This window comes from Silurus meridionalis, chromosome 19 (genome assembly GCF_014805685.1).
Source record: "Silurus meridionalis isolate SWU-2019-XX chromosome 19, ASM1480568v1, whole genome shotgun sequence".
In the NCBI taxonomy this organism is placed as follows: Eukaryota; Metazoa; Chordata; class Actinopteri; order Siluriformes; family Siluridae; genus Silurus; species Silurus meridionalis.
This window is the reverse complement of record NC_060902.1, coordinates 5,422,226-5,436,844: the sequence shown is the minus strand read 5'-3', so window position 1 is coordinate 5,436,844 and position 14,619 is coordinate 5,422,226. Positions and strand designations below refer to the sequence as shown.

The 14,619-nt window shown below is 36.7% G+C and overlaps 1 protein-coding gene across 6 annotated transcripts in view; it reads right to left on the bottom strand.

Annotated features, from left to right (window-relative positions):
- The window catches only part of grip2b (glutamate receptor interacting protein 2b), a 189,287-nt gene that overhangs the window by 94,887 nt on the left and 79,781 nt on the right, over positions 1-14,619 (bottom strand). The window contains exon 1 of one of the 6 annotated variants that reach the window (XM_046875135.1): positions 12,431-12,779. The exons of 4 other annotated variants lie outside the window; for them this stretch is intronic. In XM_046875135.1, coding sequence (XP_046731091.1) covers positions 12,431-12,485 — 55 coding nt within the window. In that variant the 5' untranslated portion in view covers positions 12,486-12,779. Of the gene's footprint in view, positions 1-12,430; positions 12,780-14,619 lie in introns of those variants that run through there. One more of the 6 variants, XM_046875137.1, reaches the window with a different exon arrangement.

Here is a 14,619-nt window from a genome sequence, read left to right as displayed (position 1 = left end):
TGAGCTGGCATGAGCTCCTCTGTATACCAAAGTATTCTAGAGTGAAATCTTAGCCATCTGTCTGAAAGTTAAAGCTTTGGTAATGCAACAGGACAATTAACCAAAGCACACCAGCAAATCTACAACAGAATAACAATCAAGGTGTTGCAATAACCAAGGTCCAGACCTTAACCTGACTGAAATGCTGTGGCAGGACATAAAGAGATCTGGATATAAAAATATTATAATGTTTATTGTTGTTTTGGAGCAGGAAAGGTTGGAGACATTTCAAGTAAAAGAAATGCTGAAACTAAGTCAATCTCAGTAGGTGGCTAATTGGAGCCAACTTCACTAAGGAACAAGACAATAATTAAAAGCACATATCCAAATATTTAGAGACCAAACAGCTGCACCTACATCCTATTAAACTGCTCTGGGTGAACTGGATTGCAAGGTCAGAAAAATATATGCAACTTATGAAGGACAACAAATGCCATACAAAGAATCACAAAGTATTTCAGCTGAATGTTTGGCAAAGAATTGGCAAAAAACGAACTATCCAGATTGTCAAGAAAGTAAATCACCTCACCATTTATATATTTAAATTTTCTGTACATTTCATACTTATATTGTTAATTTACCAAGTTTTTTGCATATGAACAAATTTGTTCAAGGGATTAATAACTATTATAAAAGTCATCTCTGAATAGAATGTTTTTTAAGTCGTTAACCCTAAATTAATGTAAAGTTAATGAAAGAAACAGGTTTAGAAATCATGTCTTTTATTTGTATGGAATCCATGTGACCTCAATTTAATGCCTACTAATTTTTATTTAATTAATATTAACATATATGAACTGTTTTTCTCTGTGTACCAAATCAGAATGGCGCCATTGTTGCTTGTTTATTTCTTCTCAGCCTGCCAGTGTCAAATGAGAACTTATAAAAATTGAGCAGTTAGAAAAGAAAGCCTGGGCATATACTGTATTTCTTTTATGTGACGTGCATTTCAAATAGGTTTTTATTAATAAAGGATTGCAAACTTTAAACTACACTTCAAAATGTACTGCCCACATTATATATATATATCAAAATAATAGGTACTCCTAGCATATAGGTTATATTTTCTGTATGGGATCTTTAGAGTGATTTCTGCCCCCAACTGTGCCCTGTTTTCCACATGGCCAAGAGTGCCTGGCAAGTTCAGCTGGCTCCATTCCTGTAGAAATGTTCGCATATAGGAATGGCTTATGAGTTTATTTAGTTTGGGCATGTGCAGGGATACATGGCAAAGTCATCTGTTTTCCTTTGCATGTCAATACACTTTGCCAGAAAGTAATTTATTTGGCTTCCATATTAAATGAAATCACTAACCCTTAACCTTAACCATTTATAACTTTCATATGAGTTGACTCATGCAAATTCTTATAAATTTGCAACTGTGAGCCCATGCTGCCTGAACCGCACTTCAAAAAGATGCAGTTTCTTGCACATCAGAGGAGATGTGTGCTACTTTCACCCTGCCAGTCTAATCTTGTGCTTCGCATCATAAGGGAAAAACTTATAAAGGCTTGAGGTGAAATGGAAAAAATACATAAAAACTGACAGGAATAAACAACTTTCCAGCAGGCATGCCATTCTCTTTTTTAGAGAGAGAAATCCTTCTTTGTTCTTTGTCAAACTGATGTTGTTCATGGGGTTTGCACTAGTTGTGTCAAGGGTGTCCCATGATGGGATCAAAAATGTAGCATCTAAATCTAGGAGCTTTTTAAATCAGTGCCATGCTTGAAGGCTCCTCGGGTCTTCATTGCTCTTCTTGTGGGGATTTTCTCATTGCTATTGCATAACTTATGCCTTGAAGAGCATGGGGTCTAGGCTTATGTGATAGTTCCCCCTGCTCACCAGTTACCATTTTTAAAATTGTCAATAAATTATTTAATTGGCCAGAGCCAGAGCATTTTGTCTTGAAAATGTAGCCTTTATTCCAGGCAGCAGCATTACATCTTCATTACTGCAAGGTACTTGTAAACACACACACACACACACACACACACACACACACACACACACACACACACAAAATAGCACATTTTCAATATAATCCTTCTACAAGTTTTACAAAACCACATTTTAATTTTCTGCTCTTCCATATTATTTGAGAGAAATCTTTGGGTTACTTTTGTGTATACAGTGTGTGCCAGACCTGTCCAATAGTTTCTGAACTTAGGTTATTATCTATGTAGAGGTTCATATGACAGGGTTGACAAGGTAATGCCATTTAATGCTTTAAGGCTTAAACAACGAAGCGGCTAATTTATGGATTTTTTTCTGGGTTTCACAAACTTCAAGCCAAAAAAGTGAACCCCATAACATTAGACCAATGAAATTTCCGAACAGAAACGAAAAAACGCACCTTACCTGTGTTCTGAGCTGCACGGCATCGGGAAAAAAGCTTTTTAAAAGCACGACGATGCCAAAAGAAAAACTACAGAGAGAAATAATTGTGAAAGGAAGAAGGAAGACAGTGAACAATGACTTTCTTGGTAGGCTACTGTTTAGATACAAGCCGTTGTAACGTGTTGAGTCTGGGTGAAAGGAGAGCTTGCTAACTCCAGTTGCAACAGAAATCATATAAGCACAGACAGGTTTCCAAAACTCGTGCTTTTTTAATTTTCTTGGCAACAGCGTTACGGGTTAGTCAAAAAAAGTCAGAAAATAATAAGGACATATTCCTCGGTCTTGCACACATGCAGTAATACCGGAAAAATGTGGCGGCAGACTATTCCCAAAATACGGCTCTGCTCTTAAAGGAGCCACAACATATTTCAACCGTTACACCGTGTAACAGACACTGTCTTTCGTCAAAGCCTGTGTAAAGTTCATTAGTGGGCTTATTTATGTTTAAAATAAAAATCTTTGTCAAATTCAGTGGGTGCGGCTTATATTTGGGTGTGCTTAATAGTTCGGAAATTACGGTACTAAATTTTATGGGCCAATGTAAGTAGCCAGTCCATTACAGTATGCTACAGTAGTTTTACAGTATGTACTGTAAGTGGATGAAAACTAAAAAACTTGAAAGAAACTCACAAGAAAGCTGCACTTTCTTTATTTAATGTGTTTCAATGATAATACAAGCCACAGTTAAACCCTGACTTATTGCATAATGATATCATAGTGATATTATTTGGATGTCACTAAAAATGTAATTTAAACATAAAAAAGTTGTTTATCTGTCATTACAGTACAATAAAATCTCTATATTCCTGTATGCATTAGAGTGGACGCATCAGCAGTGCCTGTACAATTCGTGATTTATAGTGAAAGAGTACTTTAAAAGAAAATTAAGCTGAACTATATAATAATAATAATAATATAATAATAATAATAATAATAATAAATAATACAAATAATATTGCATCACCTCCATTAAGCACTCAGACTTGATTTCTGACCCGAGATTCCAAAACAATCTTAGCTAACAATCCCAATTATACTATATCAATATTTTATTTCCAAAATTAAATGTCTGCTGTATTTGCAGTGACAGCTGAAATAAAAAAAAGATCTAATTACATACATGGCTAATATTTAAAATTATAACGAGGTGAAAAGGTTGACTTTAAAAAATAATTACAAGCTGCAGTGCTCTTTAATAGACAAGGCTGCTAGAGAATAGAATGAATGATGAGAGGGTGAAAAACTCATGAACCGATCGCTGCAGCTTCAGCAGGCAGGGAATTAAAGCTTGCTGTCAGACACTGTGACATCTGGATCAGAGAACTTCTCTGTATTCAGCAGTTCCTCCTGTCAAACACATTTCCAAGAAGGGATTCGAAAGTAATGAATGTCATCTATGTGTCATCTCAATATTAAATGGAACTAAACTGATAGACAAAGTCATTTCATACGGCCAGAGTATAAGCTCTTTGCAATGGAGAAGACATTGACAAGAATACATCTGACATTTGCTCATTATGATCATGATTGCAGATGATTATTTAACTCAGGTGACATTCAAAGCTATGGAGAATCGTGATGGTGTAATCTTGGGCCTTTAAGGCTTTCTTTAAATTAAAGCTCTTTAATATTTAAGCACAATCCCAGTGAAAATCCATCAATGTCATCAATCTATCAAATAAGCATTAGAAATGGATGAGCAGAGAATAAACATGCCCATATTTATGCAACAAATCCTGCTCAACCATCTGTAACCCACAAATTATGTACTTGAATTAAAATAGATATAAACAAATATGTGTAAATGTGTAAAATAAGTTAGGTCAGTTTTGAAAGAAAGGCAATGTATTAAGTAGAATATTATATTTAAATGGACTAGATATCTAGCCATTATACAGGATTTGTCAGACAATCCTATAATCCTCCACTATCCTGTTAATAAACAAACATTTACTTAGTCACTATAATAGGAACTTCTGTACACTAATTGCACTGTCATTAACCTATCCCATTAGCCAGCCATGCTGCAGCAGAACAATCCTGCAGATACATAAAAACATTTTAGGTAATGTTCAAATTCCACAGCAATATATGGGACATGTGGCAAAAGTTTGGAGTGTAGCATGGTTGTTGGTGCCAGATGTGCTGGTTTGAGTATTACAGGAATTTTAGAACAGTCCAAAAAAACAAACAAGCAACACAAAAAACATAGTTGATGAAAATGGGTTAGATGAGAACGGTCAGATTGGTTTATTGGTTGAAAATAACCACTTATTACAACCACGGTGTGCAGAAAAGCAACAACAGAAAGTAATGTTGAACCTCAAGGCATGTGGGCTACAACAGAAAAGTCCATTAGGGTTCACTCATGTCAGCCAAGAACTGTGAATCTGATGCTCAGTGAACATCCACAGCAAGATTGGATAAAGGCCAGCAACATTTTGCTTTTTAGTTCTGCTGAGAGAATAAATTGGAGGGTTTGGTTTGAACTGATAACCTAGTGAGACTGTAATCACACATGCTGACCCCCTATGTCTCTGAACTAGAGCTAAACAGAATCAGATCAATACAAATACAGCAGTGAATGAACAAGGCATGAACGCTGTAGCAGCAAATTCACACCAGTACACATCTCATTGCATTAAGATGCTTCACACTCGCATCGCAATCACTACTTAGCACAACACAGTATAGTGTCTGGTTACCTCAATACAATCCAGGTTCCTCTTAAGACTATGCCATTTAAAGCAAAAGAATTAACTGAAAATTAAAGCAACAATGCAACAAAATCAGTTATGATAATGTGCTAGACAGTTGTAATGTGGGCCAGGGATTTTTTTGTCTAATCAGATTTCAGCCTCTATGTGGTGCCATGTCAATCTAATCTAATCAATCTAAGATAGCTGGCCCAGAAGAGCGTCAGCATTTTTCCGTCCGATTGGTTGGTCAGAGGGAAACTAGTATAGCCAAGTTCGACTGGCAAAAGACGTGCCACGTGTGTAGCGCTCTGCACACAAATACATCTAAGTTAGACTTTTTATGCCTACGAAGAAGATAAATTTATTTGTTTTTGGACATATTTAAAAATTATAAAAAAAAAAAAAAAAAAGCTAGACAGATATAGTAGCTTGTTTCAACCCGGGAAAGGGATTGTTTACCAGTTCCAGACCAGTGAAAACGAGCGGTACAACTGGCTTACAGCCTCTTCATGGTGTGAACAACACTGCCTAGACCCAGTTCACTGCCAAGTCGGTTGGCCTGTTATTACGGCCTGTCATGCCCCCCCTCGCGGGGTAGTCGCTGGGTAGGAACCAGTTGGTGGCACGCTTTCTCCATGGCACCCCAAGGTTAAGGCCTCCAGTGCGACCTAGAGTGCCTTAATGGGACTTGGTTATTGTGTTGGAGGTCCTGTTGCAGCCTCCCTTTTAGCCTCTGAACGAGGTACCAGTTCCTCACAGTTAAGACTGTGTTCCTCTTCGCCATCTCCTCTCTCAAGAGAGTAGAAGATCTTCAGGCCCTTTCTGTTGCCCCTTCCTTTCAGGAGTTTACTTCAGGCCTGGCCAGTGCTTTACTCTACCCTAGATCAGGGTATGTTCCCAAAATACCTTTGGTCGTTCCACAATCTATTTAGCTCCAGGCATTCTCTCCTCCTCCCTTTTAGGCCCCAGACCAGGAGAAGCTTAACTGACTGTGTCCATTGCGAGTACTGTGGAGGAAGTCGGAGCAGCTGTTCATCTGCTATGGCCCTCTGAGTAGAGGTATCTCTGTGAATAAGCAGGTGGATTGTGGATGTGATTTCCACCTCTTATGAGTCCTCTGGCCTCCCCACTCCCTTCAGGGTCAGAGCATTCTCCATTTGAATTGTGGCAGCATCTAAGGCCTTGTCCTCTGAAGTGTCCTTATAGGACATCTGCAACAATGTAGGCTGCTCCACTCTGCTGACCTTTCTTAGGTTCTACAGCCTCCACCTCAGTGCCACTCCTGGCCCCTCTGTCCTTCTCCTTAGCTGTGCCCATCCACACTACTCAGGGACTGGTCAGTCTGGCTTGATTGGACTCTCGTCTTCCAGGCGTCTCCAGGCTACGTATGTAAGCATGGTTCCCAGAGGGAACGAGATGCTGCATCTTGATGCAGCGCTGCCTGCATCCATGCAGCGATTCATTGAGATCCTGCGTCTCAATGCCACACTGCCTGCATCCCTGCAGCGCTTCCTTTTCCTTTCAGAAGCTGGCGCTGGTTTCACTCCATGTGCTTTTAAGCTTCCTGGTTGTGATGTCACCCCTTTGGTGATGCCGTAATTTCCATTGAACAGATTATACACGTCCAGAGCATGGACAATGCAGAGCCGTTTCTGAAGCTTTCCGACGCAGCGTCTCATTCTCTCATGGAACAATGGTTACATACATAACCTGGAGACGTTACATTTGAGTTCATTAAATTAAATTTAGGTTACAAGTATTATAGTTAAATCTAATAACTGAAAACAATAAATAAATCATTTTCTTAATTAAATATATAATTAAGAATATGATTCATGCCAATGTATCACCAACATTTAGTACAATAGCTAAACAACATGCAAGAGCTGCAAAATACGTATAGGCCAACACAGAGGGGAAAAAAGCCCTGCAGAAAAGGGTCATCATTAATGTAGTGTTTTCGGGAAGGAAAGCCTCAGCAGAACATAAAAGGACTTTATGTTAATTAGTTTTATGAAGGTCGAGCAGTACTGTCAAGTACCACAGGGAACAAAAGGAAAAATAAAACAAACTGCAATCGATCTTGGTATAAAAGTGCAAGACTAAAGTTGGATACACAATGTACCCTGGTAAATCATTAGTAGTGATTCAGAAAGGCAAGTACAAAATAAGTATTGACTTTCTGGTATGCATGGGACACGTGACTTTGGTATCTGGAATTTCAACAAAATCATTAAAGCTATCAAGCTGGGTGAATTAAATGCCCATGGAATAAATGATATATGAAATTTTAAGAACAACATAAAAGAAACTGGGATGTATCTTACAATCTCGGTTCTCATTTAGCCTATTTTGTGGTCCTATATGAACCACATAGCTTATGTTGTCTGACTTTGGGCAAGAGCAAGATCTTTCTCTGTTGCATCTTAGCTTCAGTCTTCCGTGCTTGTCAAACAAAAAAACATGATTTTCTTTGCTCCTAAAACAAGAGTGGAAACATAAAAGAAAGAAACAGTGTGTTGTTTATCAGGGCTTCTACACTATACAAGTATCTCTGCCGCTGTTCAATACAGTAAACATGCATGCCATTCTATTTACATTTTATATTGAACTTAGTTACAGCTAAATAACTCCTTAGGTTTATGTACAGTCCTGTCTCAATGCTGGCAGCTACAGCAAAATTGTAATTAGCCTTTAACATTTATTTCATTTTATTTTATGTATTTATTTTGCTAAAATGACATCTGTATGTTTAGTCACATTCCTTTTTTTTCTCCCATACCATCACTGTAGCACAAATCCTTCCACAGGCAATACTATCAAATGTATAGAACCGTACAATGGCTATTGCACAAGATCTCAAAAGATAATTTGTCATATTGTCATATTGTCTTTTAATATTTCTAAACTGCACAAATATTTTGCTGTTAATACAGTGTGTTGATGTGCAGGGCACACAACTACACAACTACCGTGCCACAAATACTGATCAAACTGAGTCTAAAAAAAGCTGTGTAAGTTACTACACCAGGAACAATACAATGCTCGCATTTACACACATACATGACTGCATTTCACTGCATTGCCATTGAAAAAGCCCGAACTGCAAGTTTTTGAGTTACACTACATGAAAACATATCAGTATCAACCTACGTGACCTTACACATTTATATACATCAATGAAACAGATGGGCTATGAAAAATAAAATTTGAGATCAACTATTTGGATGAAATATGACCATGCAGGATCAGTAAAGTTCCCACCAATTAACAGATCCAAGATAATGGACTTTTCTGTTACAAGAGAAAAACATGAAAGAATTCAAAACCCCAAACAGAATCAATACTCGGATTATACTTCTCTGTTCACCAATGTAAAACTTGTACAGCTATGTCCAGCATATATCTATATCTATATATCTATATCTATATCTATATATATATATATATATATATATATATATATATATATATGTGTGTGTGTGTGTGTGTGTGTGTGTGTGTGTGTGTGTGTATATATATATATATATATATATATATATATATACACACACACACTGTATATATACAGTATATATTATAAGAGCTACATAAACTTCTGGATGGAAGTTACAATGTACATTTTTCTACAGAAAAAACACCCTGAGTGTTAAGCATATAAGTTATAGTATATACTATTTAAGTTTAGAATATTACATAATTAAATACATGGTGTCCTATATAGGCTAAACAGCTAGTTTTCTGTGCCTTCTATCATGACATGCAGAACATATATGTTTGATATGTATTTTATTGTTATTTATTATTTTATGTGAGGTGTTTATTCTTAAATGCTAATATATGCCTATTGTGTGAGCACACAATTTGGTGGTAAATGTTTAAAAAGTGATTAGCATTTTCTTTGCAATTAAAGAATAGGTTATAAAAGTTTTGGTAGTTGGAGTGTCTTTAACTTGCATCGGAAATACAACTTTTTGACTAAAATGATTAATTGACTAAAACTTGAGCTGTTTTCAGAATGTTTTCAGAACTACATATTTGTGTATGTGTAGGGTTTAGTGTGCTTCATCTCATAACTGATAAAACCCATATATTTGAAAACTGTAAATGTGCGTTCAATTTGTTTGCCAAAATTTGTTTTATAAAATAAGGGGATTAGAGGTTTAACATTAAGTTTCCTTTGTGTTGTATAAAGAGCATGCTCCATCAAAGATAGTGTAAACAGAAAATGCGTAATTTATAGCCTTGAAGCTTTATTACCATATATTGCAGTGTATTCCATTTTCAGATGGTTATGCTGATCTAAATTTAAATCTTGAAGAACATGCTCCGGGAAAAGCACTCGACTCCTTGCTGGTATATAAGCAGGATCAGAAAGTAAAGTTTTTTAGTTGCAGATTAAATGAAAGACAGACATAAAAGATGGAAGGAGTCTAAAAACATAAAATGTTCTGCTTCTCTTCCCTTATTAAGCCTTACCATTGGCCTCTGAGGCACAGAAACAAATCAACTGCTTTTAAAAATAACAGCTACAGTAAATAATCTTTCCCCCCTATGTATGTTTAGTCTGATAAATCAATAAAAGGGCAAATGTATTGTCTGTGTTTCAGCATGGGAAAATACAAGGTCTGCCTTGTAGTGCAAAAAGCTTTTAAAACCATTGCAGCCTTAAAGTGTACTGTACAAGAAGGTGCTCATTTATACCGCAATAAACTCATGTAGAAAGCTAGATTCACCCACATTTTTAGAGCTGCCACTAAAAACAAACAAACTTGACTTTTCCGCGATTTCACAATATAAAAAAACAAATGCTGCACCGCAAAGATACAGCTAACGCACTGCAACCTGAAAGCCAAGAAAGTCGGAGGGCCGTGAAGCGCTCTTGTGTTGTCACAGAGAGGGTCTGCAAGTCATAAATCACCTGCCGTAGCACCTTTCTAGAATAAAGTGCCACAATGTGGATGAAAGAAAAAAAAGCCTTTGCTCACATTCATCATCTGCTGCAGAATTTCTCAAGAGGCAGAACTCTAAACACACTCATGCTCAAGCACGTCTTGAAGAGCCAGCAGAGATGCATACCAAATTGTGTTCAAAAGTTGTGAAACAACACATTTTTTTTTAATCTTCCTGTGCAAATTCACTTTTGTGCTACCACACAGTTGCTGGCTAAATGTGCAGGATAATCAATGTGACCAGGTAAATGCCAGTTTTAATGTATACCCTTTTACTGTAGATGACCGATGTGTGCATGGTACAGTGAGCTGCTGTAATTTTCTCTCAGTTGCATGGTATATGGTGTGGTGCATTCTGGTAGTTTGTGAGGTTTCTTGCTAAATTGAGTGAGACTAAGTTTTAGTCTGGGATCCCTTCAGTGGTTGGGCCAATCTTAGCATGACCATCAAACCCTCACAGCCTAATAATTGTCTCACGGCTGATAAATCCTTTCAAATAAACCTCCTTCAAATCTTTGAAAAACTGCGCTCAGCTGCTGGAGTTTTCTTTGGCTTCATTGAGGAGAGAAGAAAAGTTGTTTTATAGGTTATGTTAAAATAAAACTGTAACCTTGAAGGTTGTTCACGAACACCATATATGTGATATAAATGAATAATCTGAATGAGCCCTTCTTCTAAAGTTCTCAAGCTTTCATTTAGCTTTTACATAATTCTTTAAAACTAAATGTCCCAAATAATAGATTAGTCATTATACTTTTAAATAAAACATACCACCACACTACCTTTAACCATACTGTATAATAAGCTGACATTTTTATTTATTACATTTACACTCATTTATTACACTTAAAGCCTATATTTTCTTTGAATGATGTGTAATTACAAGTGTGAATAAAAGCAGACAATGACATTAACGAGGTAAAGATTTTAGCTAACTATTCCATGCACTCTTAAATCAAGAAAGCTGAAAAGAAGAAATCTTTTTTCTTTTTACTGACTTGTTTCGAGCTGGGAACCACTGGCCAATAATAAGTGGAATATCAGAGGTAAACATATACCCAGAGTAAAGGTAGGCTATCAAAATGGTTCATGCAGATCGGGAAAGAAATACCTGGTATTCTTAAAGTATCGTGAAATCACTCGAAAAGGTGAAGTCTAAATAGAAATGTTAATAAGATGTGCTCATATTTTTGTTTCAAATCTCGTTTTTCTCTATTGTTATATAAGACTCCACGTATAATATCTGAAGAAACAGTGGTGGTCACTTCATATATTTGCACTCATAATATAAAATCTAAAACTTTGAATAATTAAATGCGTATTCCAGCATGCTGAATGTCATGCTAAGACCAGAAAGCCATAGGTAGATATGAGGATGCATTATTATAACGTTTGATATTTCAAATATCATCACAAACCATGTTGTTATTATATTCCACGAGTTAGTGTCCTGGCTAGCCGAATGTTTCTTAGGTTCCTTTATATGTAATATTAAAACCAATAATTTTTATGTAACCCAATATTGCAATATTATAATAAACATTTCTGTAATTGCATTGGTAATAATTATTTCATTGTTGTTCCAAATGTATTTTGCTGTATTTACATTATTTAACTATGTCCATATGGGTTTTGTCTGAGTTCTCCCGTTTCCTCCCACACCCGTTTAGGATAAAGGAATTGCTTATAATAATAAAAAATAAAAAATAAATAATAATAATAATGATAATAATAATAATAACGATAAGAAGTATCAGCTACATGTTACCATGGGTCAGCTTTGATGCAAATAAAAAATATCATGTTTTTTCAATTGCATTTGAAACATATTACCTGCTGTGATTCATAATTAATAATATCATTAGCAGTAATCCAGCATTAATTCCCTAGATCATTACACAATTCTTTACATAATAACTATATACCTTTAACAAAAATTTCGAGAGGAATAAAAGGAAGTGAAATATCAAATAAACGCACAAATCATCAACTGTGTATCAACTGTTCTGATGCAAGACAATCTACAATGTAATGACTATGTGGTCAAAAAGGCTAAAATGCAAAACTTTTTTGGTTACATTCCAAAAAATGTTGCCTGTAAATTTCAACAAAAATCTAAAACACAAAAATCTTAAACTTGTTTAATTGTCTTGCAAATACCAGAAACTAGCACATCAAACAGACACTTTAAGAAAGCAACTCTGTGCAGCTTTAAAAAGTAACCCCCATTCACCACTCCACCTTACACACACACACACACACACACACACTCACACACACACACACACACACACACCCCAACCAGCATTAAAGCTCATGCCACAGTGGCGCATTGCACAATACCCTTGATCCTGCGTCTGATGACCCCCATCCGGCACTTGAGCGAAACAGAAAACATATCCACCTCTTCGCACCTCCTCCTCTCCTCAGCAGCTCATCCTTGCAGAGGAAAGAAAAAAAGGCAGAAAGGAAACCAAGAGGGGAGGAGGAGGGAATAGCTCCGGAGTACTCTGGAACAAGTCACATGGCGTTCTGAGGAGCACAAAAGCCTGACTGAATGTGCATGTTGACCACGGCTTCACGTCAACAAAAGTCTTTGTTCCAGTGTTAAAAGTTGCTGAAAGAAAATGAAATAAACTAAAATAAGCATGAGAGTTGAGAGCTTAGCATTTGAATCTCAGGGCTGCCCTTCAATTCTTTCGATGATCGCTGGGATGCTAATCAATATTTATGAAGCTTTATTGCTTGAAGGCTGCCGTTGATGAGCTCTTACTCCGTCTTTCACTCCCTCGTTCTCGTTCGCTATGTCCCTCCGCCTTGCTCTTTCTCTCTCACTCTCTTTCTCTCTCATTTCACACTGCTGCGTATAAATGCAACTTGAAATTCCACTGAGTTCCCATATTGGAAGTCCAGCTGCTGGTAGACAGTGTTATTAATCACAAAGAGACTCTTTGGATTTGCTGTTTTATTACACGGCAAGTGTGTGGAATGTGGTTCAGAGTTCATGGTAAGCTAGAATCAATCAATCTTCTGGCAGAAGACACTACAGAATCTATAGACTGGTACAACAATATCCCGGTATAACAAATTAAAAAAATTAGAAATCTACTGGTAATTATAAACTTTGTAGAAGTTGTAGAACTCAATTATTAGTGAAACTCAACCTTTCATCTTAATTAAACCAAACTACGGTGATTTTTCTGTAATTGGTAGAGTCTACTGAACATACCACTAATCATTTTTTTTATATAAAACATTCTTCTGTCCAAAACTGTTAAAAATCAGAAGAACACAAGAACATTCATAAACAAACTACTTTTTTCTGCCGTTTTGAACCCCGCGGCTTAAACAACGAAGCGGCTAATTGATGGATTTTTCCTTGGTTTTTCCCTGTTTCACACACTTCAAGCCAAAAAGCTGATCGACATAACATTAGACCAATGAAATTTCCGAACGAAAACGAAAAAAACGCACCTCATCTGTGTTCTGAGCTGCACGGCATCGGGAGAAAAAACTTTCAGCGGTGTTGATTTTTAAACGCACGATGATGCCAAAAGAAAAACTAGTTGTGAAAGGAAGGAGGAAGACAGTGAACAATGACTTTCTTGGTAGGCTACTGTTTAGATACAAGCCGTTGTAACGTGTTGAGTCTGGGTGAAGGGAGAGCTCGCTAACTCCAGTTGCAACAGAAATCATATAAGCACAGACAGGTTTCCAAAACTTTTGCTTTTTTATTTTTCTTGGCAACAGCGTTACGGGTTAGTCAAAGAAACTTAGAAATGAGCATCAGAAAATAATAAAGACATATTGCTCGGTCTTGCACACATGCAGTAATAGCGAAAAATGCGGCAGGCTATTCCCAAAATGCCGCTCTGCTCTTAAAGGAGCCACAACATATTTCACCCATTACACCGTGTAACAGACCCTGTCTTTCGTTAAAGCCTGTGTGAAATGTATTAGTTTCAGTGTAGACATTTCGGCTTATAGACAGGTGCGGCTTATTTATGTTCAAAATAAAAATCTTTGTCAAATTTAGTGGGTGTGGCTTATATATGGGTGCGCTTTATAGGAAATTACGGTAAATCTATGCATTTTGTTATTCCGATTAAAATAGAAATTCCTCCAGGTTACTCAAATATGGACTAGTTGTTAAAAGTCTTTTTAATATAATTAATAATTAATTATTTAATATAGTTAATATAATTAAATTTCATTGATTTGATTTGATGCATGGACATAATGGTGATAACTGATTGCTTTTGTAGGTGGTATTAGATTTGGATTTGCCTCGCACCTCCAAGGTTGGGGGTTCAAATCCGTTCCTCACCCGGTGTTTATAGACTTTGTAATTTCTCGATGGATATTGTACATTTTGTCTCAGGCCAAAGATATGCTTTGTGGGTTGATTGGCATTTCCTGAATGGGTGTAAGATTGTGCCCTGTGATGAGCTGGCACCCTATCCAGAGTGTCCTTCCCATTGAGCCCTGAGAACTGTGTATAGCACACTGCACACATAAAAATGTGGCCTATT